This window comes from Plecotus auritus (assembly GCF_963455305.1).
Source record: "Plecotus auritus genome assembly, chromosome: 1".
In the NCBI taxonomy this organism is placed as follows: domain Eukaryota; kingdom Metazoa; phylum Chordata; class Mammalia; order Chiroptera; family Vespertilionidae; genus Plecotus; species Plecotus auritus.
In genome coordinates this window covers 9,134,406-9,160,620 of record NC_137770.1, presented here as the reverse complement: position 1 = coordinate 9,160,620, position 26,215 = coordinate 9,134,406, and the positions used below count along the sequence as shown (strand labels likewise).

Genomic DNA, 26,215 nt, shown 5'->3' with positions numbered 1-26,215 from the left:
CCCAGGCAAAGGGAGAGAGGGGGGCAGTAACGGAATAAAGAGGACTTGGGGTCTTGCTCATCTCTCCTCTGCTGGGCTGGCTGATCTGGGAGATGCGGCCTCGGAATAGTTTTCCCTGCATTTAAATTGAGTGCCCCGAGTGTAATCTCCTGAGAAAACCTGACCATTACAGGCAGGTACATCCAGAGAACATCATGGCTCCTGTCCAAATACTGAAACACGTATGGCCCATCTTTGGTCCAGAAGGATGAACTGAATAAAGGTTGGGATGGGTAAGTGTGGAGACGTGCACACAATCAGCATCCCACTCGCTAGATGTGAGACCCCAGAAGGAGTGACGTCACGCTGACCACCGTAACCAAGGGAGCTGTGCTCAATGCATGGCCGGGGAGAGAGAAACCCCCAGAAATGAGAGAGCCACTTGTCTGTCTTCCCCGTGCCGGGAGGCTGCCGTCTCCGAGGCCTGGGGCCAGCGCTGAGCCCTGAAGGTGAGCTCTGTGGAACTCGAGTGCGCGCCCCACCTTCAAAGGGGCCGCCTCCGCAGGTGTTCTGGGCCTGCACCTGCTGCTGCCTCTGCCGCGGCCCTGGGCCAGAGCCACACCCTGGACCACGGTCCATTCCTTGGCATCTCGGGCTTAAGTTCTTTCCACAAGAGGACCTGCTCGTGGGCCAGCTGTCCCCACAGGTGCCTCGGGTGCCACCTGCAGAGCAGGCCTTGCAGTCTGCATGCTGACACCTCCCAGCACCCCAAGTGCCCGGCGTGCTGCCAACTCCTGCCTGGCTGCCGTGCCAGAGTGACGCTCCACGCTGCTCCCCCTCTGCTTCCCAGGCAAGTCCCGGGCAAATGGGAGTCTCCAGAGGCTGGCTGCGGGGAGGAGCAGCAAGGCTTCCCTCGACGGTGGAGGGGTCTGCAGTCCTTGGCTATCTCAACTCCATGTCCAAACCACGAACCAGTGCCAGCTGGGGTCATCCTGGAGCCCCAAAACTGCTGACAAAAAAGACACAAGCAGCACTAGGGGTCTTTCAAAGGCATTTCTAAGTCCCCCCTTGAACCAGCTGCCTGGTGCGTGCACACCATTGGAGTGCGGGTTCTCTGTGTGCCTGCCAGCCAGGTGCCGTAGTATGTGGTCATTCCTGGCCCGGGGCCTGTCTGACTTCTCTCCGCCTCCTCCCTTGTCTACACTCCAGCCACATGGAATGACTGAGTTCCCTGAATGGCGTCGAGCTCCGTCAGCGCTGTGGTCCTTCGCCCTCCAGCTCGGACATCACCCTGGGACTCAGGTGGCTGCCCCCTGGAACTCTCCTTCCCTCCTCCGTATCCCCTCTGCCCTCAGAGCATTTCACTTAAAGTGGGCAATGATGACCACACTTCTTCAACTCGGAGACACACCTCTGCTTCCGAAGGTCTCTGAGATAAGGTTTAAAGGGCATCTTACTTTGATGCCCTTGAGAGTCAGGGTGCTTCTCTCTGTCCCTCCCCCCCCCCCCCCCCCCCAGGAAACCCAAGGCAGGTCTCAGAATCAGGTGACTGAGGCCCCTCCCCTGGGTTATCTATGTGACCTCGCAGCCTGGTGCAGACTGGACCCGGCAAATATTTGCTGGATTCACATTTGAATTCAAGAGCCCCTTGAGGCCTGTTCTGAATGAGCTGGGCAAGGCGGAGGGTTTGGGATAGATATAAAGTACGTTTCTTGCCCTCCAGGTCACAGGTGTGTGTGTGAATGAGGAGCTGGGAGGGCCACGAGGAAAGCCACCAACATAATGTGAGACAAAGCCACCTGTAACAGCACCTTGCCCTGGACTAGAGGCTGTGCAATTGTTTTCTGTGTGCGATTTTTTTTTTTTTTTGAAAGGGGATAAGGTTTTACAATTTGTAAACATCTTGCAGTTTCTCAATCAGGTCCACAGAGAATCCCAATTCCCACTGTCCCTCTCATCTTACAGAGAAAGGAACGGAGGCTCATGGAAGTAGAGTCTTGCCCATGGTCAACAGGTAGAAAGCGCCAGAACCAGCTAGAAAGTGCCGGAGCTAGAACCCGCTGCCCACCGTCTCGCTCCCTGGTCCCTGTCCGCTCGGAAGGTAAACGCTGCCTGGTGGCACCCAGCTCTTCCCTGTACAATACGAACACACAATCCACCCTTCAGCAGAAGTCTAACCTCCGTTCCATGAAATAAGAATAAACCCTGAAGTTTCTCACTACGCCTTCTTCTCACGCAGTCGCCATGGCGATGGGAAAATATTATGCGGGGAAGGCATTATGGGAATATGAATCAGCAGAACCAGCAAAAGGACCTTTGGAAAACTGTGACTCCCAGTGGACTCGCCGCATTTTCCAAGCGTACAGTCCGTGATGATGGATTGCACTCCGCTTCCTACAGAAACTCAGCGGCCAGCCTTGTTCCATCAGCGACAGCCCCGCTGTCGCCGTGCCAACCCCGGCCTCTTCTTTTCTCAAGAAAAGCATTGGCCATTTATGAGCATGATCGCTGCTTGGCAACACAGGCTTGTGGATATCTGCTGGCTTCGCTCGATTTCAAACATTTTTCCTTGCCAAGTGGAACAAATTACTGGTGTTGATTCTGGTGGATACGCAACATTGCCCAAGAGAATTTCCATGGTGAAGGGTTCAAACCAGTTTCTAAGTCGAGAATGATGGCGCTATTCATCAAACACTAAGCAGTGTTGCTAGTAGAATGCGATGCCTGGCTTATCCTGTTATTGGTAAGTGTCCCTCCAGTGGTTAGTTAATCTAGGTGTGATACAAAATAGTGACTGAGTTCCTCAGAAAAGAACAAAAAACACACCACAGAAACAGAATTACCGTTTGATCCAGCAATCCCACTTCTGGCTAAACACTCAAAACGATGCAAAGCAGGGGCTCAGGCAGATCTCTGTATAGCCCGCGGTCATAGCAACGTTACTTACGGTCGCCAAAACGTGGAAACAAACGGAGTGTCCATGGACAGCCGATACACAAACAAAACGTGGTCCGTCCACACAATGGAATACTACTCAGACTTCAAAAGGAAGGAAGTTCTGACACAGGCACAGCATGGAGAAACGTTGAGGGCATTATGCTATCGGAACTAAGCCAGTCACAGAAAGACAAATACTGTATGATTCCGCGTACGTGAGGTCCCTCAGCAGTCAAAGGCATAGAGACAGAAAGCGGGATGGCGGGTACCGGGGGCTGGGGGGAGGGGGTGGGGCCTGAGTGTTTAATGGGGACAGGGTTTCTGGTTGACAAGATGAAAAGAGTTTTGCAGATGATGGTGGCATGGGAATGTACTTCACGTCACCGAACTGTACACTTAAACATGGTTAACATGGGCCCGGCCACGGTGGCTCAGTGGTTGAGCATCCACCTATGAACCAGGAGGTCACGGTTTGATTCCTGGTCAGGGCACATGCCTGGGTTGTGGGCTCGATCCCCAGGGTGGGGCGTGCAGGAGGCAGCCGATCCATGATTCTAACTCATCATGGAGGTTTCTCTCTCTCTCTCCCCCTCCCTTCCTCTCTGAAGTCAATAAAAAATACACCTGAAAAAGAAATGGTAAATTTTCCATGTGTATTTTATCACAATAAAAACTTTATTTATTTATTTATTTATTTATTTATTTACAATAAAATTTGGGGGATTGGGCAAGGCAGTGGTGTGGGGGTCCCTGAACACGGACTTGGACTTAGTCCTGGCCGAGCCAAAGGTCTATCAGAAAGCTCAGTCCGTGGCTCCCCAAGCGGGCGTGGTTCTGTGGGTCTCATGTAGTCCCCCCTGCATCTTCCGCTCCGTACCTGGGCGGTGAAGCAGGTGCGGGCCTCTCTCCTTCCTTCCTCCATCAGCCTCCTCCTCCTTTTCTCCAGCAGCACCTCTGCTGGAGACCCTGCAGGAAGCCTGCCGGACCCTCCTTCCCCGCCCGCTGTCTGCAAGGCCACGTGCTCCACCAGGCTGTCGCCCTTGGAAGCAGGATGCGGTGCCTTGGGACCCAAATGCATCAGTGACGATGCTGGACGGTTTGTCAGCCTCCACCCCACCCCCACGGCTCTGCCGCCGGCCGTGGTAATCGACAGGGTTACCCACAAGCAGCACAGCGGGCCAACGGTCCTCCGTTCGACACACATTGACTGAGCACCTCCCCAGGAAGGCCCTGTGCCAGCCACAGGAAGGGCAGAGCGGTGGACTGACGCTGGCCCGCACAGAGCCCACAGGAGCGAGGTGGTTTTCAGGATGGGCTCTGGAGCCAGAGGGCCTGAGTTCAGATCCTGACTGTGCCGTGAACGCGATGTGACTCTCAGCCTCTCTGCGCCTCAGTCTCCTCATCTGTGAGGTGGGGATAATAAGGGTGCCCTAAGAGTGTGGTGAGGACTGAGTGAGTTGACCTTTGGGAAGCTCTACAAACAGAGAAAGTGTTTTACAGCCTTGGTGGACATTCGGGGCTGCCAACAAGGGCTTCTGGGTCCTACCTGGGAGTCCTCAGCTCCCCCTCTCCCCGCCTGCCTGCGGCTCCCCCAGGGCCAGGCCTGGGTCATTTCTGTGGGCCTCGGGCAGCAGAGAGCGAAATGCACCCGGGAGGCACCCGCGTGAGGCGATCCTGGCTTGGCACTGGCTGAGGGCAAGGGTCCAGGTGGTACTGTTTGCTCAGCCTGCGATGGGGCCGGGGAGGCCCGAACGGGGACTGTCCAGCCCGGGAGGTGTGAACTTGATGAGACCATGATTGATGCTGGCGGCTGGCAGCCTGTGTTTGGGGCTTGAGCCCTAACAGCGAGGCCGGGAAGAAAAGTGTGTCTGTGCCACAGGAGGCTGGCTGCGTGGAGGAGGGGTCCATAGAAACCCCCCCACACACACACCGCTAATGTGATGTCAGAATTAAGTTAGGGGAAGGTCAAAAGGCATTTCCCTTGAACAGTGATGTAAAAACCCTGCAGAGCAACGCCCACGGTAAGGAACGGTCCATGCATGACGTTCGGCAGTCGGTAAACGCCGTAACTATGGAGGTGATGCCGCGACGTGGGGACCACGTGCGACCTGGACAGAGAGAGAATGGGGAAACGGGAGACGCCCACGTCTGGGCGGCTTGATCGGGCAGCTCTGCTCGGGAACGCGGCGCTGGGCTCCGATGGCGCCCCGGGCCTTTCCTCCGCCTGCTGCCTCTTCTGTGGGGGTGCTGCCCCTCGCACCCCTTGGGAGCTTTGTAAACCGAGTGGGGGAAGCCTGGCCCCCGTTGCTGACCATGGAGATTCCCGGATCTGAGGTGGCTCCGCGGGCCCTGTGGCAGGGGAGGCTCAGCTGGGGCTCCACCCAGAGCCACCGCGCTGGAGACGGTGACGGAGCTTCGGCGACACGCTCCACACCCTCAGGGCCCCCTCCCTGGCTGAGGCCTGGTTCGCAAGACATGCACGGATCCCTGCCCGGGCTGCTGGGCGGATGGAGGAAGGGAGGCGGGCATGCCCACGCGTGGTGGCTGTGGATAGCAGGAACGGCGCAGTCACACGCGGAGAAGCGGGCCTGGCTGCAGGGGGCGCTGGGCCACCACCGAACCCAGGGCCAGTGAGACCAGGAAGGTGGGCAGGTGTGGCAGCAGCTGGCCAGGAGGAGGGAGGGCCCCTGGGGAGAGGCCACCTCCAGCCAAGCAGGCCTGCAGGGACCCCCAACTTGACTGGCACGCCCGCTGCGTGCCCTGCAGCACCTCCGGGAGGCCCAGGCTGGCCCCACACCTGTGGTGGGTCGAGCAGAACCCCTCCCTTCCCGTCCTCCTGGGCCCCACCCTGACTCCCCGCCCAGTGCTCATTGGGGGATGTCAGGGCCACCTGGACCCGAGTAGGTTCCAGTTCAGAGGAACGTGAGCTCGAAATCTAAACATGTGAATCTCACGTCTGAGCGTCAGACTGCGGGGGCCTGAACAATCTGCCCGCAGGGCCGCCGCAGCCAAGAGCGGGCCTGACCCCGACGCCCTCTAGGCACACGCACGCTGCACCAGCCGGGGAGACCCAAATGGTCTGAGAACCGCTAAGAACCAGAGACCCGCGTGCAAATGAGCCTGAGCCGCGCTCTGCGGTCATTGTGACGGAAGGGAGGGCGGGCAGGGATGTGAGAAGCCCTTGTGCATGAGCCTTCTGTGGCGGGACTGAGCCATTCCAGCCCTCCTGGCCTCCCGGGGAAGCCCCGGTATCCAATGCATAATTTATGAGGATGAGCCTATGCATATTCATGAGCTCATTGCCTTCCAAGGCCAGTGCTGTCTGTGAAAAATCCTCACATAATGAATTATTGCCTGAGGGGCGGTCCTGGGTTCAGCGCAGGCCTCCAGGCCTCAAAATTACGCCAACCTCTACACCTTGCTTTGAAGAAAACGCTCCCGACCGTGCCTGCCTTTGGTCAAATGTGGGGAGGCTCAGAGAATGAAGCCTCCGCCCTCAGGAATCCCTGAGCCCCCAGGCTGCACCGGGTGGGCCACACCAGCAGCATTCCAGGGAAACTGAGGCAGGTGTCCTTCCCCAAAGCAACCCTGCATACACGGTGGGTGGGACTTAGTAATAAGCCCTCCTATGCCTCAGATCACATAATAGCAAGAGCCAAAACGCCACTTGGCTGGTTTTTCCTCTCTCCTGGCCTCAGTCTTCCCATCTATTAACTGGGAGGGCTGATGCCTCCTTCCAGCACCTCTGAGACTGGAGCGTGGCCCCTCCTCAGTGCCTTGGCTGGGGCCTGGGTTTGCATGGCAGGCTTTCCTCTTCCTTAGTGGCCAGAGGAGGGTGTGCATCTCAGCCAGTGGGATCCTGGGCTCTGAGGAAATACAGCAATAAGCACCTACTGTATACCAGGCACCATGCCTGGCACTTACAAACAGCGGTGCGTAGATAATGTGTGCACATCACATGTTTTACAGGACAGGGCGTGGCATATAGTAGGTGCTCAGTGAGTGTGAGCATTCCTCTCCTCCTTCCTAAGGAGGAACAGTGCCCCATGCATCAGAATTTGTCTGGTAGAGATGTATGTCCACAGAACTCCGTATGGTGAGCTTCGTGGCGTTTGGACTATTATTTTTTTAAATATATATTTTTTATTGCTTTTTTTATATATATATATATTTTTATTGATTTTTTACAGAGAGGAAGGAAGAGGGATAGTCAGAAACATAGATCAGTTGCCTCCTGCACACCTCCCACTGGGGATGTGCCCGCAACCAAGTTACATGCCCTTGACCGGAATCGAACCTGGGACCCCTCAGTCCGCAGGCCGACGCTCCATCCACTGAGCCAAACCGGTTTTGGCTTTTATTGCTTTTTTACAGAGAGGAAGGGAGAGGGATAGAGATTTAGAAACATCGATGAGAGAGAAACATCGATCAGCTGCCTCCTGCACACTCCCTAATGGGGATGTGCCTGCAACCAAAGTACATGCCCTTGATCGGAATCGAACCTGGGACCCGTGAGTCCGCAGGCCGACGCTCTATCCACTGAGCCAAACCGGTTAGGGCTAAGTTTGGACTATTAAATCAGTGCTGGTTTCGTGTGGATTTGGGTGCGAGTGGGGGAGCTGAAAAGCTTTCCCAGACTAGTCCGAACCCAACCAAAATGTTACTCACGAAACCCAAGACAGTGATTCATTTCATACTCCATCTGGTGTTTCTCGCTTACAAGCAATTCACGCATGACTCAACTCTGTGCCTATTAAACATTCACCAGCCCACTTCCTCGTCCCCATAAACAGTCCTTCGGAAAGACATGCCACCCAGGGGAGTGTGCCCCTGAGCGTGCGTGCCCGCACGCTGTGGGCAAGGTCACCCACAAGGGTCCCGGGATGTGTGACCCGACTGCCCTCTTTGTTCAGGGGTGACCCCTGCTGTCACACAGGGCCCGTGCCGGGTTCAATGTTCTGCTGCTGCCATCTCAAAAGGTTTCAAACATTCTCGAACATTATGCACAGGGCCCTGCAATCTTGTGACCAGTCTGCGTGCATACATGTGTGTATGTCTGCGTGTCTGTGTGGGTACCAGAGCCCACACGACGCTGGGAGCATGGGTGTGAGTGCACACAGATGGGGTGCGTGTGCCCTGTGTGAGGACTGGGGGGGCGGGGACTGGAGAAAGTGGACGACGTGATTGGGCGTTGAGTGAACGTGCGAGAGGGTGCCTGAGACAGGGGCGTGTGAGCCACATGGGAAGCCCCAGATTCCACGGCCTACGTGGGGCTCAGGAATGTGTCATTGTGGGGAGCCCCTCCCCCAGGGGACCAGCGTGCCCATCAAGGTCTGAGAACCACTGGCCGTGGGTGTTAGGCTCTGGAAATCGAGGCTGTAGACAGCAGAGGTGCTCCGTAAGGACAGGCTTAGAGCTTCACGCAGCTCAGCACCCGCCGCCCTGTGATCTGAAGTTCCGGTTCTAAAGGAACAGAAGTCTCCGGGAATGCCAAGGCACTGCCCCGAGGCTGCTGACGGCGGAAGCCCAGCCAGAGGCCTCCCGCTGCGGCCTGCGCCGAGCCAGCCAGCGACTCCCGGCCTCGCAGGACGAAGAGCCTTGGTGGCCAGCCCCCCGCCCCCTGCCTCTGCATCAGCCGCCTTGATATTTAGATTTATCCCTGTGGGTCCTACCCTGGGCCCTGCTCCCCGGCGCCCCACCCCGGCCCTGGTTCCTGGCCTGAGTCCCCCCCACGGAGGGAGACCCACCCTAAATCAGAGGTGACTCATATTGGTCAACACTCCCCACCCGCAAAGCCATAGGGGGTGCCACCTCCAAAAGCACAGGGGCCGATCCTCACTGCCCCCTCCTGGGGCCCAGCACATGCTGACCTCACCCAGATAACTCCACTCCTAGCCTTCTTTTCTTTCTTTCTTTCAATATATTTGTACTGAATTCAGAGAGGAAGTGAGAGGAAGAGGGAGGGAGAGAGAGAAAGAAACATCAATGATGAGAGAGAATCATTGATCAGCTGCCTCCTGCACCGCCCCCATCGGAGGTTGAGCCCGCAACCCGGGCAGGTGCCCTGACCAGGAATCGAACAGTGACCTCCTGGTTCATAGGTCGACGCTCAACCACGGAGCCACGCCGGCCAGGCCTTCACTCCTTTTCACTGCAAGTCATCCCAGGGGCCGGACGCTGTCCCTCACTGAGCACATCGTGGCTGGGGCGGTGGCCTTGGGAAGGTCACCTGAGCTCTCTGAGCCTCAGTTTCCTCATCTGTGAAACGGCCTTTGCCTGTGTGGACCCTGGGCCTAGGGCCTGGCCCTGCCCTGTACCCTCCTCCAGGCCGCACCTCCCCCCGGAGGCCCCTCCTTGGCCAGCAGACCCACATCTCAGTTCCCCCACCCCACCCGGCACAGGGTCAGGAACAGAGCCGCCAATCGGCATCATTGTCAGTTACAATTGGAGTCCCGAAAGCTTTGGGGGGGGCGGGGTGGGGATCAGCACCTCCACCGGCCCCGGGAAAGAAAGTGGTCCAGGATGGGGAGGATGCTGGCCCCCAAACCATCAAGATGGGGATGTCATAGGTGAGGAGATGAGGGCTCAGAGAGGTTAGGTGTCTTGCCCAAGGACACACAGCTTGTGAGGCCTGAGGTGTAAGCCCAGGGCCTTTACCGTGAGGCAGATGCAGACACCTTGCCTTTCTGAGAGGCATCAGCCCAGCCGAGCGCCCTGGGCCTCTAGGATCCCGGAGCCATCTGAAGCTGCCTGTCCCCTGTGGTTTAGGCCCTGTGGCCCCTCCCCTCAGCTCCCCACACAGCCCGGTGGCGTGGCGGGGAGCCCGTGCCAGCCCTTCTATTATTCACACCTCCCCTCGGTTGCCAGCGGGCCTGGGCCCAGCGGCCCGGGCTCTGCCAGGAAAGATAAGGGCCAACCCCTGACTCGCCGTCTTCGGAGTTCCATCTCGATTTCCCCAAAGCACACAAAGGCCTGTTGTTCCCGGCCGAGGGTGGAGCGGGATCTCCTTCTCGGGAAAGGGAGATAAACCAGCAGCGGGATGGCGGCCGGTTAGATTTACAGCTTTTCCTGTGGCCACCTGTCCCCTCCTGTAGCTCTGCATGGGCTCGAGCAGCCGGCGCCTGCTGTGGGAGGGGGGACACGGGGCGGGGGGCGGGGGGTGCTGGGGCAGGAGGCATCAGCCCCCACGTGCCACACTTCCTGGGGCCAGTGCCCAGGGCCACGTCCGAGGTGAGGAAACTGAGGCCCACGCGGCTGCTGAGTGGTCGGTCGGTGCTCCCTGTCCCGTGCTGGATGTCCAGCTGACCCATCTGTCCTCTAACCAGGACTTGGACGACACCTCTGCCTCCAGCTTATAGCCCGTCGAGTGGACATTGACAGCAGAAAGCAAAAACGCGAGGTCACCGAAGGGAGCCCAAGGTCTCTGTGGCCCCGCCGCACGCCTCCCTCCCTCTCCAGCACCCAGAGCCGGACAGCAGGCAGGTCAGGGAGCTGAGTCGCACCCTCTGGCGGCCTGACGGAGGTCCCTGGCGTCACAGGATTCCCTCGGTCTCTGGACTCCGAGGGTCATGGGTGCCACCTGGGGGGAGGGGGGTAAGCAGGGAGCGGGGGAGAGGAGACGGAGCCCCTCCACACCTGGCAGACCCCGCCACGCTGGTGCCAACTCGGCCAGCCACAGGACTGGGGTGACAGAAGGGAGGAGTTCAGTGCTGGGACAAAGGGGCGTCTTCAGTGGTTGGCATTCCAGGGCGCAGAGATGTCTTATGTCCCCCAACCCCCGTGAGGAGGCCTTGAGAGACTCAATGGCAACCCCCATTTCACACATCAGGAAACCGAGGTGCAGGGAGGGGAAGGGATTCATCCATGAGCCCCCAGTGATGCAGGGCCGGGCCAAGGAGCGTTCGGACGGAGTGGCGTGGGGCGTTGATGGACAGCCCTCTGGTTTTGTGGCCTGGAAGGTCTGCCGTTGAACCTGCGCTCCTCCCTGGACTAGCTGTGTGGTGGCTCACCACCCACCCCAACCCCCGACCCTGAGCCTCAGTTTTCTTGTCCATGAAATGGGAGTGACGGTGACACCTCGCTGACGGCGTCTGGGAAAGAGAAAACTCTGGGCGCGCAGAAGGGCCTTGGAGCAGCAAGCCCAATCGCTGAGCACCTACTGTGTGCCAGGTGCTGGGCACAGAGGTGCCTCAGGCGTGGACTCCACCCTCAGGACAGTCACCATCGGGCGAGGGGACAAGGAGCCATGGAGAGGCAGAGAGGAGACCCTCCCCGGTGGGAAGGGCGAGGGTGGGAGAGAAGGAGGTTTTGCTGGGAATGATGAATTCTTCCAGGAAGAGGCACCCCAAGGGGAGAAGCACGTGGGACTTGTCTGGTGCCCTGACCTGGCTGCACTTGGGGTGAGGGTGTGGGGAGGGGCATGCTGAGTGCTGGGCAGGAAGCCTGGGGTGGCCAGCGGGGTCAGACCACCAGGGAGGCCCCTGTGTGCCAGGCTGACGGGCTCAGGTTTGGCCCCAATGGGGAATTCTCCCTGAGGGTCCCGCTCGCTGAGTGTTAGGGATGCCAGGCCCCTGGGCTGAGATGAGAGGGAGCAGCCGGAAGGGGCCGTGTGTGTGTGTGTGTGTGTGTGTGTGTGTGTGTGTGTGTGTGTGGTGGGGGGGTGGGGGGGAGGAATGGGTGCATTTTCCTGGGAGTCAGGACAGCGACACCACAGGTCTTTGCAGGCAGAATCCCCTCCACGTGTCCTGTGCCCACGGTGCCTCCTTCCCTGCTTCCCCTCTCGGCCACCCTGAGGGAGCCGCGGGTACAGACAGGGACACCGAGGCTCGGCCGGGTGCAGCCACCCGCCCACCAGAGGCTGGGCCACCTCGCACCAAAGCCCCGCTCCTCCCAGCGCACGGCCTGCCCGTAGCTTCCTGCCGCGGCTCTGCCATTACCACACCGTTCAGGGCTCCTTTCCTTTCTCAGGCTTCGCTATTAAAAACAAACCAACAAAAACACAGAAAACCCTGCTGGTTTTAAAATGTGTGCTTTTCTTAAATGTGTATTTTTAAAAGGCAGCAGCCGATTCTTCTGGGGGTCAGGCCGCCCCGTCCATTGCCTCCCACGGACCCTTGTTTCCTCAGAACCATACATTACTTTCTCTTTTTTCTTTTTCTTCTTATCGATTTCAGAGGAAGGGAAAGGGAGAAAGAGATAGAAACATCAACAATGAGAGAAAGTCACTGATCGGCTGCCTCCTACACACCCCACCCTGGGGATGGAGCCTGCAACCCGGGCATGTACCCTGACCAGGAATCGAACCCTGACCTCCGGGTTCACAGGTCGATGCACAACCACTGAGCCACACCGGCCGGGCCACAGATTACTTTCTTAAGGGGCCAGGAAAACCAAAGGGAGAACATGCACCTTTGCAGTTGGCAACCTGCCATTCACCAGCCTAAGAGGGTTTGGGTCTGGGCTCCAGAGGCCCAGAGTGGCCCCGCCCTGATACAGGCACCCCTTCCCTGAGAAGTGAGCCTCCCCTTGGGTCTGCACACCCCCCCCCCACCTCCCAGGCAGCCTCTGCGCCAGCAGCACCAGACCCTTTCTGTGGCCCTGAGCCTCAGGCACCTGACCCCACCCTCTCCGGCTCCCACCACAGGGCTCAGGGAGGTGCTGGGGCGGGCGGCATCCTCAGAGGTGCTCCTGGGGGTGGGGGCATCTGGGTCACACTTACACTAAACATGTACCTGCTGTGGATCTGAAATTCAGACGCTCTGTGTTGCCCACATGAGTTATGAGTGAGGGACTGTGGGTGCGTCCTTGGTCCAAGACCTTGCAGCGGGATCGTCAGGAACAAAGCCTTGAAGCCGGGAGGGTCTTTCCAGGCACACAGGAGACACGCCTCCGCTGGGGGCTGTGCTGTCTGCCCTGTCTCCAGGCAAAGAGCCGGAGCTCCCGGTACATCTGAACCAACAGGCCGGTTGGATGGCATTTTAAACATCGCAGGGTCCGTTCACGGGGCCTCGGGGCAGCCACGTCGGGGACGCTGCGATTAATGATTCCAGCATGAGGGCAAGGAGGCCTTGGGTTTGGCGTCTCTTCTCTTCTGACCCTGGGAATCACTGGGAATGAACAACCCCACTTGCTACGCTTGCTAGTAAAACCCTAGTGAGATCTCATGCCTCCGCTGCTCAAACCCGCCCCCCCCCCCCCCGCCCCATGGCACATCTCACTCAAGGTCAAAGCCAGCTCACTCAGGGTCAAAGCCAATGTCAACAAGGCCGCTCTGAGCGCCTGTCCTCCTCTCCCCTTCGCTCTGCCCAACTTGACCTGCTGGTGTCCTCTGAAAAGACTTGGCACTCCCACCCCAGGGCCTTTGCACCTGCTGTTTCTTCTGCCAGGAGCACCGTCCCTCAGCTGTTCCCAGGGCTCGTCCCTGAGGTCCTTCTCCAGTGTCACCTTCTCAGGGAGACCTTCTGGCCTCTCTCCACAGCACACTCTTTCTCTCCCCTGATTCACTGCCCTCCATCCTTATCGCCCTCCTCACCAGTGCACATACTCTGATTATTTATCTTGCCTGTTGTCTGCACGACCCCTCTCCACCGCTGAGTGTCCGTGAGTGTTGCATGACGGATGGACTAAATGATGCTGCTGCCGCCTCTGCTGCTGGACAGGGCTCCCAGGGCTTTCCCACGGCGGGCTGCCCTCGAGGGGCTCAGTCCGTAACAGGAAGGCCCACGTGCAAGGCTGTCTCCACCATGGCACATGGCACAGCATCTCCCCGGGCCCTGGATGGCTGCCTGCCCTGGGATCTGGAAGACCCTTCCCGCCCTTGTCACCTCCCACTCATACCTCAGACCTGGCTTGGGGTCACCTCTTCCAGGAAGCCTTCCTTGACTATCCCTCCTCACTCCCACAGCACACACTCGCTGGGTTCTCATTGTCCCTCGGCCGTGACAGGCTGTCCTCTGTGCCCCAGGACCCAGCCGTGGCCTGACCCTCAGCAGGTGCTTGGGACATGAGGGGCAGCTGAGTGCTTGCTTGCGTGGTTTCTTCACCTGGAAGGTCTTTGCAGACCTGCTCTAGACGGGTTCCTTTCAGGGAAACTGAGGCCTGGAGGATGGAAGGCGTAGGAACGCGTTCGTGTCCAGCATCTCCACTGAGCCAGGCACTCACGTTGGAGCAGAGTGGCTCCTCCCCCCGGGCACGCCTGGCTTCTGTGGGACCCTCGGTGGCCGTTCCTTGGGGAACAGAGGTTATGGCCCTGAACTGAGGCCACGACCGTGGCATTCTGGGATGCCCAGCTTAGACTGAGTCCTCCTGGGGACTTGGGATCCAGGTTTCATCAATGGACGGGGTTTCTAAATCCCAAAACTTCTCTTTCCCTATCGAGAGAAAAGTCTGCAAGGCACAGAGACGGGGAAGCGGGAGGGAGGGAGAGGGGCAGGGGTCACGGGCAAGGAGGGAGCCAGCTCTCCCTTGGGGCAAAGCCATCCTGAGACCCTTGGCCGTTTTCCTGGGGTCCCCAGCTAGACCCCGGGGTAGGGGGGAAGGGGGTGCTATAGCTTCTCTGAGGAACCCCGTGTGGTACCTATGGCGGGCTCACGGGTGGCCCCAGGGTATCAGGCCCTCATCCCTGGGCCCTTTGCATGTTCCCAGATGCGATTAGATGAAGGGTCCGTGACGGGAGATTCTGCTGGGTTGTCCGGGGGCCCTAAACACCATCACATGTGCCCTCATGAGGGAAGCAGGCAGAGGTTTGCTGACAGGAGCGGAGAGGGCGATGGGCCACAGAGGCAGGCTGGAGGCAGGAGCTCCTGAGCAGCAGACACTGGAAGGGGCGGGGGCACGCATCCCCCCCGAGGACCATGACCGTGCTGACACCTCGACTTTGGCCCAGTGACACTAATTTCAGACTCCGGGCCCCCAGAGCTGTGAGAGAATAATTCCCGTGGCTTCAGCAGCCCCAGGGTCTAATACCAGGCTGTCCAGGCCAGGCTGTGCAGGAGCAGAGGAGGCTGGGAGGAGGTAAGGAGCTGGGTTGGGGGGCCCTTGGGGACTGAGCCCCTTGGGACCAGGCTACATGGAAGGTCCTATTGTAGTATTTCAGTCCCCCTGGGCAGCCATCCTATTGGTAGTGTCAGAGGCCCAGAGCGATGACATGACTTGCCAGGATCCCACAGCACCAGGTGGCAGAGCGCCACGCCTCCTCCCTGCTTCTCACCTGCTGCCCTAGGGGCTGGGACGCAGTGGCAGGATGAGGGAAGAGCCTGGGACTCCTGGCTGAGGCAGCGTCCACACCCAGCCGGCGCCTGGGGTCACCTTCGGATAGGACCTGCCATTCCCAGATTAGAGACTCAGCAGAACACCCAGGGCCCTCTGGGTGGCCCCTCCCGTTCCCCCACTGGCTCCAGAGCAGAACGCAATTGCACCCCTGGGCGTCTGCCGAGAGCTGTGTGGAGGTGGACGCGTTTCCCAGCTGTGATGAGCTGATCCGTTCCCTCGACTCCCGCCTGACTCTGGCTCAGGTTACTCTACACAATCAGCCTGACCATCAGCACCTCCACCGGCCCCAGGCTCTGCCCAGCCCCACGGGAGGGTGCTCCTGGCCTCTGTCCAGGGCTCTCCATGACAGACGCAAGCTTGCAGGTCCAGGAAGCGCAGATCAGCCCCCTTGGGAGCAGCCAAGGGGAGGAGGCCAAGGAACTCGAGATAAGAAAAATGCAAGGCGCCTCCTGACCAGGAACCTGGATGATGGTTGGGCTGGTCTTCACCGAGCCTGTGACCGGGACACCCACCTCGTCTATGTCTCTCCGGGGCTGTGTGGACGCGGCCGGGTCACCTGGCCTGCCCACCGAGCAGAGCTTCAAAGCTGGGAAGGAGTCACCCCGGGCAGGGCCAGTGTCTGGTGATGGCATCGCTTTCTAAACGGGTTTGCAGCTTGCAGAGACGCCGAGATTTCCAGCTTTCTCCACATCCCTCCCTTCCACCAGCCTTTAGAGGAGGGACTCCAAGCCCGGCCTGTAGCTTCAAGCAGCAGATGTTTGCTGGATGGCCACCCTGTGTCAGAACCCAGGGTATGTCTTTGTCCCCATTTTACAGATGAGGAAACTGAGGCGTCAGTGCCCAGAGCCAAGAAGTGATGGTGAATAAGTGCAAGAGGCTCGACGCCATGAGTCACGAGGGAAACGCCCATAGAAACCACACGGAGGTGCGCCAGCACTGAGACGCATGGATCCCAAAGAACAGCAAGTGTCGGCGGGGCCGGTGGGAGCCAGAGCCTTCATTCCCTGATGGCGGCAAGGCACTGGGGCGGCCGCTGTGGAGAACGGTCCGGGGCCCTCAAAAGGTGAAACGTGGAGTCGCATACGACCCAGCGATTCCACTTCAGGTGCACGCCCACGAGAGGCGAGGCAAGAACATACCTCACCCAGCACCTGCACACCAGTGCTAGGGGAAGGGAGCCGGCCTTTCTTAGCGCCTACTGTGTGCACTCTCGGTTACTGCTCCGGCCACCTCAGTCTATTCACCCCATGAACGAGGAAACTGACGTGGGAGGTGAAGGCAAGTCCCCCGGCTCTTCCCTCGCACCACCGTGCCAGGCAGTCACCAGTCACACAGGAGGTGCTTAGCAAGCACCCACCGAACCAGCATGTACACTGGGCCCAGGAGCTCACGCCTTCAGTGGGAAGAGCGGGAAGGGTGTTCTCTGCAGCTGAGCCAGCGTTTTGACGTGTTTTTCCACCCGAAATAAACGAGGCGAGAGTCCTAGGGGCTTAATCACAGGGGACAACAACAGCCTGTAATTATTGGAATCGAGAGTCTAGGTCAGCAGTCGGCAAACTCATTAGTCAACAGAGCGGCAAACCGCGGCTCGCGAGCTGCACGTGGCTCGCGAGCCGCAGTTTGCCGACCACTGTCCTAGAGGGTGTGTTTAAACTTGGTAGAGTTCTCAAACAGTTTGGCTTGGAGGTTGGACCGTGGGATGCAGAGCTGCAGGAGGGTCGGATCCCCCATGCAGAGCCTGACCATCCCCAACCAAATCCCAGCTTTATTCCTAGCGACTCAGTGGACATCAGCGGCTCCGAGGGAGGGGCGCGGGGACAGCCTCTGGTCTCGGGAAATGTGCTTTTGAAACCAGGTTTCATCTCATGCTATGAAACCATGTGTGCCATCCACCGCCACAGCCCTCCTCGAGTCTGTACGTCTTCATTTAAGTTCGTTTAGTTACATGCTGTGGACAGCTAGCTGGGAAGCCTGTCATTAAAGCGAGGCAGCAGCTTCTAGCTGGTGGGGTCATGTAGACAGGGAAGCGGGGTCTGCATTAGCGGGTGAACCACAGACTCTTCATCGTCCTTATTTTCCAGTATTTTTCTATAATCATTTCCTTCTCAACTCATAGCCCATTTTTTAAAAATACATTTTTATTGATTTCAGAGTGGAAGGGAGAGGGAGATAAGAAACATCCATGATGAGAGAGAATCATTGATCGGCTGCCTCCTGCACACCTCACACTGGGGATGGAGCCTGCAACCCGGGCATGTGCCCTGACCGGGAATCGAACCATGACCTCCTGGTTCATAGGTCAACACTCAACCACTGAGCCAGGCCAGCCGGGCCATAACCCACTTTTTAATGTTGGCTACATTTACTAAACAGACTCATGAACTACCCATCCCCACTCCCTCTTTTGAGCCTTAGCAAGTAATCAATCAACGGAGCTTTAGGGCAATTAGCAGGTATTGCTTCCCTTGGTTACGCTTTTCCTCTGGTGTCCTGACCAAACCTCTCGGAAATTTATTTTTGTGCTTTTAAATGTGAATTAGAGTGTGCGGGAGAGAGATGTTTTGAAAAATCTGGCCCCTCGCTTTGTGATTTGCATGTTGGAGGCATCATGAACTGCATCTCAGATGCTCCGGACCACCGCGCACGTGATATGCTCCAGGCATTTCCTAATTAAAATGAGTCACTTTAAAAAAGGAAGTGGCCCAGCCGGTGTGGCTCAGTGACTGAGCATCGACCTATGAGCCAGGAGGTCATGGTTCAATTCCCAGTCAGGGCACATGCCTGGGTTGGGGGCTTGATTCCAGTGTGGCGCATGCAGGAGACAGCCGATCAATGATTCTCTCTCGTTATTGATGTTTCTCTCTCTCTCCCTCTCCCTTCTTCTCTTAAATCAATAAAAATGTATAAAAAAAATAAAAATGAAAAAGGAAGTCAATGGCAAGCAAAGCCAGAGGGGCAGATATGACTACGGGTCACTGATGGAGGGCTGTACTCCGCCCTCCGGCCGTGAGGTGTGGCCAGGTGACTGCGGGAGCCAGTGAAATGCAGGTAGCAACAAGATCAGTCACTTCCAGGTGGGAACACTGAATTGCCAGTGTGGCATCTCCGCCTGCCTCTCCTGCCTCACGCCCGGGGATGCGTGGGGCACACGGGGGCATCGGGCTGGGCCACTGGGTAGGGGCGCTGCCCTGAGAGTGTCCAGCCTGCACGGCAGTCCTCTGTTGCTTTAAGCACTGGGATTTGTTGTCCACAGCGTCCCCAGCCCATCCTGAGGGACAGAGTCAGTAAAACACAAAGGGGCTGTTTCGGTAAACACAGACGTGTGTGTGGAATCAGCGGTTGGATGACAGCGGATGTGTGACCTGTGTCAGGACCAGCTTTTATTCTGACGGCATCGTTTCAAGGAAAAAAACAACACAAAAAACAGATAAGTGGTTGCACACGCTAACAGCTTTGTTTCATTTTCAAAATACATCAAAACATAAAACCTATCTTACTATGTCAAGAAATGGACCAACTAAAATGGAGCCAATATTTTAAAAGAGCAGAAATGGGTCACTGCCGCTTGCCCGTTGACTTCCCAACAGCTTCTAGAGAGAGTGGAAAGAAGGGAGGAGAGAGAGGGAGCGGGGGAGAGAGACAGAGAGAGAGAGAAACATCTATGTGAGAGAAACACATCGATTGGTTGCCTTCCAAATGCGCCCCAACCAGGGCTGGGTATCAAACCTGAAACCCAGGTACATGCCCTTGACTAGGAATTGACCCTACAACCCTTCAGTGCTCCGGCCGATGCTCTATCCACTGAACCACACCAGCCAGAGCCCAACAGCCTCGAACCTGTCTTTCTGGTCAGAGGTGTAAGAGCCTCGGGTCCTCGGGACACTGGGAAAAGGACTCCGCCACAGGGATGGAGCCATTCGCTGCTCGGAGGCGCGCGGGTTGTGAGAGGACAGCGCAGAGCAGGTGCCCTGAGCCCTGCCTGGTGCGGGACGGAGCGTGCACTCGCCTGTAGGGTTCGACAAGGCTAGCGGCAAACAGACAGCCTCTCTGAGGCCAGAAGGGGAAGGAGGCTTGTCTGCGGTGCCATGGCGATGAGGCCAGCAAACCCATCTCCCGCCATCCAGCATCCTGTGAGCAGGCAGGGGTGTCCAGGTTGGCACCGTCTCAGCTGTTTCCAAACAAGAGCAGGTGCAAGGGCACCCAAGGGTGCAGGGTCCCTGGGGAGCAGAACTCAGGGAAGGGTCCGGGGAGGAGGCCTGGCCCCGCCGAGCCCGGAGGGAGGGCTGGCTCTGAGCAGGAGGAAGTGGAAAAGCTTGAGTGAAGGGCCCAGAGGGGCTGCACCTATTTGGGAACAGGGCTGAGTTCCAGCTCGTCATCCCTTAGCCAGGTGACCCTCTCTTTCCATTGGGCCTGTTCCCCTCCATCCCACGGGGATCCCACGGGCGGCAGGGTGGGCAGGGCATGTGGTGTGTGGGAACTGGGAGAGGCAGTTATGGGGCCATCTAGACGCAGGGGTCCTCAAACTACGGCCCGTGGGCCACATGCGGCCCGCCGAGGACATGGATCCGGCCCGCCGGGTGCCGCTGCCTGTCCTGCTTAGCAGCCGACGCGTCCCGGGCCCACAGTGCGCATAGGAATTTGTTCATAGTTTTTTTTTTAAACTATAGTCCGGCCCTCCAACGGTCTGAGGGACAGTGAACTGGCCCCCTGTTTAAAAAGTTTGAGGGCCCCTGACTAGAGGTTCCCACATCTGCCCTTCCCCACCCCATCCCCACCCCCAGCCTCGTGTGCAAGGTCACTGGATGCTGCTCAGGTTAAGTCCTTCTTGTCATCAACACACCTGTGCCACAGCTTAATGGTTCATTTCCGAGGACACCTGCTGGCTACCACCCACCCCTGCCCCTGGCCCACTGTTCATAGACATTGTGAAGGTGTCATCTCATCTAATCCCCATGACACTCCCCAAGGTCATGGTGTCACCTTCGCTCAACAAACGAAATGACTAGCGGTCAGAGAGAAGGACCTGCCTGTGTCCCCCGCGGGGGACGGGTCCGCCCGACCCTGGAAGCCATCCTCCATCCGCTGCAATGTGCTTTACGATGACCCCGGGTCTTTGAGCAGCCTGTCCTCTACCCTTCCTAACGGGGGAGGCTGCACCAGGCCCAGCCGTCCCGCCCCGCCCCCACCTCCACCCCCGCGCTTTCCCAGTCCCCCCATTCTCCCCCCCCCTTTCCGCTTTCCTCAGGAGCACCTCCCCAGCCTCCTCCTAGCCTCTTGGCCTCCAGATTCTCTCCCCAGTCCCTCCACCCCCAACACAGAAGCAATCCAGGTATTTCCCTGGCTCCAGAGTCTACACTGGCTCCTGACTGCCCAAGACATGGAACTTGAACCCGATTTCCTGCCTAGAAAGGGGGCAGCCCTCACCAGCATGAGGGGAGCAACCTGGAAAGAAGCTGAGTCCAGGGACCACGCCCGCCTCTCCTGGGAGAGACCCCTCCTCTCCAAGTGCGGCCCCAATAGCTAAAGGCTTTGCCTTCATCTCCCGGGTCAGTCAGGAGCCAGAAAGGAGAGCAACCTCCTTGCATTCAGGCGGAGGGAGATGCCGCGAGAGCCAAGTATGGGGGCCGTTTGGGGTCTCCAGAGAGCTCTTAGCCCTCCCCCGCCCCCAAGTCACTTGGAACCCCTCCAGGAGCTCAGAACACTGGCAAAGGCAGCCACTCCCCACTCTACAAACGGGGTGACTGATGCCCAGAGTCGGGGGCTGGCAGGAGGTGACAGGAGGAGAGAGGGGGTCACTCCACTGGCTGAGCATGTGCTCGAGTTAGGGGTGTCCATTCTCACCTCACCCTCCGAGGCAGGGCCAGTGCCAGCGGAAGCTCAGAGAGGTTCGGTGACTTGTCCAAAGCCACAGAGCCAGGGACTCGAACCCTGGGCTCCGGTGGACCTGCTGAGGATACAGCGCTGCTCTTGGGTGCTGGGAACTGTAAAGTTGCTTTCCTGGAAACTGTCCCAAACACAAGGGAACTGACAGCCCAGAGGCTGGGCTCTCTTCCTGCGGACTTCTGCCGACAGGGGAGCGGGTGGGTCACAGGGTCAGAGGCAGGAAAAGACCATCAGCAGACCCAGGAGGCATGGAGCCAGCACTTCCGGCCCCACGATCCAGGCAGTGCCAACTCAGACACTGTCCCCAGGCCCAGCGAGGGACTGCCAGGGCCCCATCCTACAGACGAGGAAACTGGGCCTCGGTGGGGGAGTGGCCCGGAGACACCCCACCTCACTGAGGGGCAGAGCCAGTCCAGAATCGGGGCGACTGTAAGAGCAGCACCTTCCCTGGCTGTGTGAGCGGGCTGGCAGTGTGGGTGCAGCTGAGTTTCTGCTATAAATACGATGCTGACTCCGGTAACCTTAGCCTGCAGGCTCCCGGCCCAGGCCTGGGGCCACGCATCCTGGAGCCGACCGCCTACAGGGTCCTGCTCTGGGGGAGGCCCCCGACGCCCTAACAAGGTGCCACGCTTTTTGTGTTCTTCCCCCCACATTTTGTTATAGGCTCCATGTTGGTGGGAGACAATGTCGAGCTACCATCTCTGAAATGAGGAGGCCTGAGGGCCAAATAGGCCTCTGAGACCACCAGCCCCCTTGGGTGAGAGCAGGGTGCCCCCCCACCGGGGAGGGAGCACCGAATCTGAGTTCTGCACAAACAGGGTCTGCGGAGCTGGGTTCGAATCCCAGCCTTACCGTTCGCCAGCTGGGTGACGGTGGGGGACGTGTTTGCCTCTCTGAGCTTCGGTTTCCCTGGCTATACCGTGGGGTTCACGCCATGCCCCTCTGGGGATTGAACGCTGTGTCCAAAATGGCCAGGACACAGGACGCAGCAGACAATCCGCTCCCTGCATTTGCGCAGCGACCACGGCTCACTCGCTGGTTGAACAGTGACATCTGCAACTGCTCCCGGAAAGCCTGGCATTATTTCAAGAGCTTTACATGCTTTCGGTCACTTAATCCTCCCTGGAACTTGAGGAGCTCATGTTCCATTATTGTCCCCATTAACAGATGAGGAAACTGAGGCACCGTGCCCTTGAGTAAGCTGCCAAGGTCACTCAGGGAGCCGGGGGAGAGCGGAGAATTTTGCGGCTGTTGACACAGGCCCAGGGATGGGTTCCTAGAAATCGGTACAAATATGTCACAGCAGCCTCCTGGGCCCTATGGCTTCTGCGGTCCCTGTAGGAGACCCCCCCCACCCCGACACACACAGCCCTATACCCGGGCGCTGTCTTCACGTCTACCAACCAGGTCCTATCACAAGCCCCACACAGCAGAGACCAAAGCATCACACGGCATTTCACAGGCGGGCAGCCACCCACTCAGCCAGGGTGGGCAGAGCCAGGATGGTGCCCGCAGGCCCCCAACCTAGGTGGCCCTCTTCTAAACAGTGAAGGGACATGAAGGCTGTCTCCCCCAGCCTCCTAGACACACAGGCACAATCAGACACACGCATGCACACACACACACACACAACACACACACACACACACACACACACACACACACATGCTCAGGGCTCATTCCATAGCCCCGGCGGGCTAAATATTATCCTGGCCTTCCTGAAATACACATGTCCACGGGGTGGCTTTACAAGCTGCTAAAAGCAGGGCCGTGTCCCTGGTGGAGGGAAAGAGCTATTCCGGGTTCATGTCAGGTGTGGACAGAGCCAGCCAGAAAGGGCCTGTCTGCCCCCGCCCCCCCCCCCCCCCATGCTGGCTCCTCAGCCTTCACAGCCACGGCGGACAATTCCTGGCAGCCAGCACCACTGGCGGCCGGCGACAGAGGGTGAAGTCAGGCTAGGGTTGTCGGGGTCCCCCTCCCCAACACACACACACACACACACACACACACACACACACACACCATTCCAAATCTGGCTCAGCCAGGCCCAAGCACTGGGACTGTCCATCAGACACCATTCAGGGTGGGGCCACACCATCAACGCCCCCAGCCCAGCTGGACCCCGGGGACAGCGCCACAGGGTTCTCCCCAGCGGTCTGACACATAAGGAATCCACGGCTGTGCAGCGGCGTAGGCAGGGTGGCCTGGCCGGAGGGGCCGGACCAGGGCCCATAGGCTCCTGCACCCCTGGACTCCTGCCCAGACCCCCACCTGATGCTCCCTGCGCACCGGGCACCAGCAGAGGCTCCACGTGTTACCGTTACTCCTCACACCTCCTGTGCTCAGGTCTGTTATCACTGTCCCTTCCCCGGGGGACACTGAGGCTCAGAGCAGGTAAGCCACCTGCCCAAGGTTCCCAAGTTGCAAGGGAACGATCTGGGGTTTGAACCGACTCCAGAGTTCTCCATGTGCCCCCGGGATTGCACTGTCCCCGGCCCAGCCCCACCGAGGCCAGCTCAGGGACGTGTCCACATCACAGCTTTGCCTTCAACGGGAAGGAGCCAGGGGCAGCTGGCCAGGGACCCACCATCGCCCTCACCAGGGGCAGGACAGAGGGCACGGGGCAGACCCAGTGTCTGACCGCCGCTCCGCTGCCTGTGTCCCAGCCCTCTCCAGCCTAGAGGACCAGGGGGTCCGGCTGGCCGCCCAGGGGCTCGGGGGCTCAGAACTTCCCATGGGTCTCAGACCTTCGGGGAACTGGTGGAAACTGTAGTCTCCCCACTTCAGATAAAAGTTCACACACTCATTTGCCTGCAGTTCCTGCTCCATGGCACCCTGAGCCCCCCCACCCTGGGGTCCAGCCACAGCCCAGGCCCCCACCACACTGTGGGTCAGCTCTGGGTGCCCTGGCTGACAGCGGAGGGGTTTGTAGCAAACACAGCTTCCTGCTGCAGCCTCCCAGGGGAGCAGGGGTGCGGTCGGGGGCAGAGCTTCGCTTTGAAAGTCAAGCTCCCCGCTCCGGGAGCACAGGCCCCCCGGGCAGCAGGCCAGGAGGCAGGGGGTCCAGCCCCACCACCGCCTGCCGCCTGGGGAGCGGGAGGTGGGGGGGCAGCGCTCCCTGTGACCCGTGGCCTTGACTCTGCCACCGGACCTGTCGTGGGTAAATATAGTGCTGCCACTCACCGGCCGAGGGGCCCTCGCCGTCCGACATGGTGCAGGAGAGGCTCTGGCAGCCAGCCGCCCGCCTGCAGGGACGCTCGGAGCCTTCCCGGCTGTCACCCACCTGGTGGGGCTTGGGGCTGCCGGCCCTGCTCACGCCCAGTGTCCAGGCAGCGTCCCGCCCCCGCCAGCCAGGCCACCCCCCCATGCTGGGCTGGGCTGGGCAGATAAGAGCGAACTCCAGTGCCAGGGGCCCGTGCGATTGGTGGATAAATCTGGGCACTGCCCTCCCTGCCGGGCCTCTCTCAGCAGCCTCCGAATAGTGCCTGAGGAACCACTGCACCCTTGGGCGCCTGGTCAGCCCCCAGAACCTCAGCCCCAGCCCTGGGGACCCAGAAGGCCTGCACGCTCCCTCCCTGGGATGGTTCCACATAGTCAGCGAGGGGTGCTTATGGGCCTCGGAGAGAAACACCCACTGAGTGTGTGCCCACGCAGGGTTAAGTGACCCATCCAAGGCCACTCCGCCCATGGAGGGGTGTGGCTGGAGGAGGGAGCAGATGCTGGACCCGCAGGGTCCCTGAGCCTCAGAAAAGTGAGGGGGTGGAGTGGCACGCCCCAACATCCAGCAGCAATGCCGCCAGCACCAGAGACCTGCTCAGAGCCCTGGGGAGAGATGCGGGGGGGGGGAGGGGAGGCGGGAAGGGGGGGGCCAGGCCACAGTGTTCCCCAAAGAACCCCCTTCTGGGACGGGGGGTGGGGGGAAGTGCAGTCAACCCCGGCTGTCAGACAAACAGCTAAGAAGTTCAGTCCCTAGGAGGCGCTGCCAGGCCTTCTGGCCTCTGCCCATGCTGTCCCCGCGGTCAGGAATCCCAGCCTCCTCCCCCATCGCTCCCCCTCTCTCGGGGAAGCCTTGTGTGACGGCCCTGAGAGCGGGCCAGTGTCCCCTGTGCTCCTCTCTCTTACCTCATGGTGGTCGGAGCCTGGACGGCTGTGTCCCCCTCTTGGCTGGCTCTTGCTGTTCTATATGGTAGTGAGCTCACTGTCCCTGGAGGTATGTGAGCAGCGCGGGACAGCCACTAAGGGAGGACACAGTGGAGAGAGTTCAGGCATCAGGTGGGGTTAGATTAAATGGCTTTGGGGTTCCTCTCGGGCAACCAACTTGTCCTGGTCCCCACGGGCCTTCTGCTATTTTGGCCCTGAAAGTCCCCCATGCATCCCGGGACCTCGGCCTCAGGCTCTTGGTCAGCCTGGGTCCCTCCTAGCTGACATTTTATTTTAAGTGAGAAAATAAAAGACAAAGCCAGATTGAAACTGTCTCTGGAGCCCTAGAACCCCACCTGCTTCTCCCCCCCCCGCCCCGAAATCGCCCTCCTCCCCCTCAGGGCCAGGCCTGCTTCTGGGACCCCTCTTGGGGGTGGGTGAGGGGAAACCCCTGCTGCTCTGTCTTGGGTGGGTGTGAGGGGGAGACGCGGAGAAGGGGGAGCACCTGAGGCCCCTCGCCTGCAGCGTGGGGAGGAGTCTCACCTGCGTGCAGGTGGCAGGCGTAGAGGATTAGGGAGAGAACGTGCTGGTCTCTGCAGGTGGGATCGGGGCCCAGCCCGGCCCTCGCTCTTTCCCTGAAGTCATAGCGGGTTCAGGCGAGGGCGGGTCAGACCTGCCTTGCTGGTGGCCTCCGGGCAGGTGGCGGGCCTCTCTGTGTTCCACACGTGTGGAGCATGTGTGAGCAGCACATGTGTGAGCAGAGCATGTGTGAGCAGAGCACGTGTGAGCAGCGTCTGTGCACCCGGCGTGGGCCAGGCTCGGGGCAGGAGGAGCTCACGGTGCTGCCACAGGCACATGTGCTCTCACAGGGGCCTGTGGTCAGTCTTGGGGTGCCTCCTGCAGCCCCTGCCCTGGGCTCCCTGGTGGAGGGGCTGCGGGACCAGAGCCAGAAGGACGTGGTGTCAATGGGCCTGGGTCGAACGCCATCTCCACCAGCCGCCACGGT

General features: G+C 59.2%; 1 protein-coding gene across 2 annotated transcripts in view; it reads right to left on the bottom strand.

Annotated features, from left to right (window-relative positions):
* EML1 (EMAP like 1) overlaps nt 1-24,401 on the bottom strand; it is a 163,384-nt gene extending 138,983 nt beyond the window's left edge. Inside the window, exon 1 of one of the 2 annotated variants that reach the window (XM_080664369.1) lies at nt 24,253-24,401. In XM_080664369.1, the coding sequence (XP_080520495.1) occupies nt 24,253-24,280 (28 nt within the window). In that variant the 5' untranslated portion in view covers nt 24,281-24,401. The remainder of the gene's footprint in view (nt 1-24,252) is intronic. The other variant, XM_080664371.1, reaches the window with a different exon arrangement.
* Between the last annotated feature and the right edge of the window lie 1,814 nt (nt 24,402-26,215).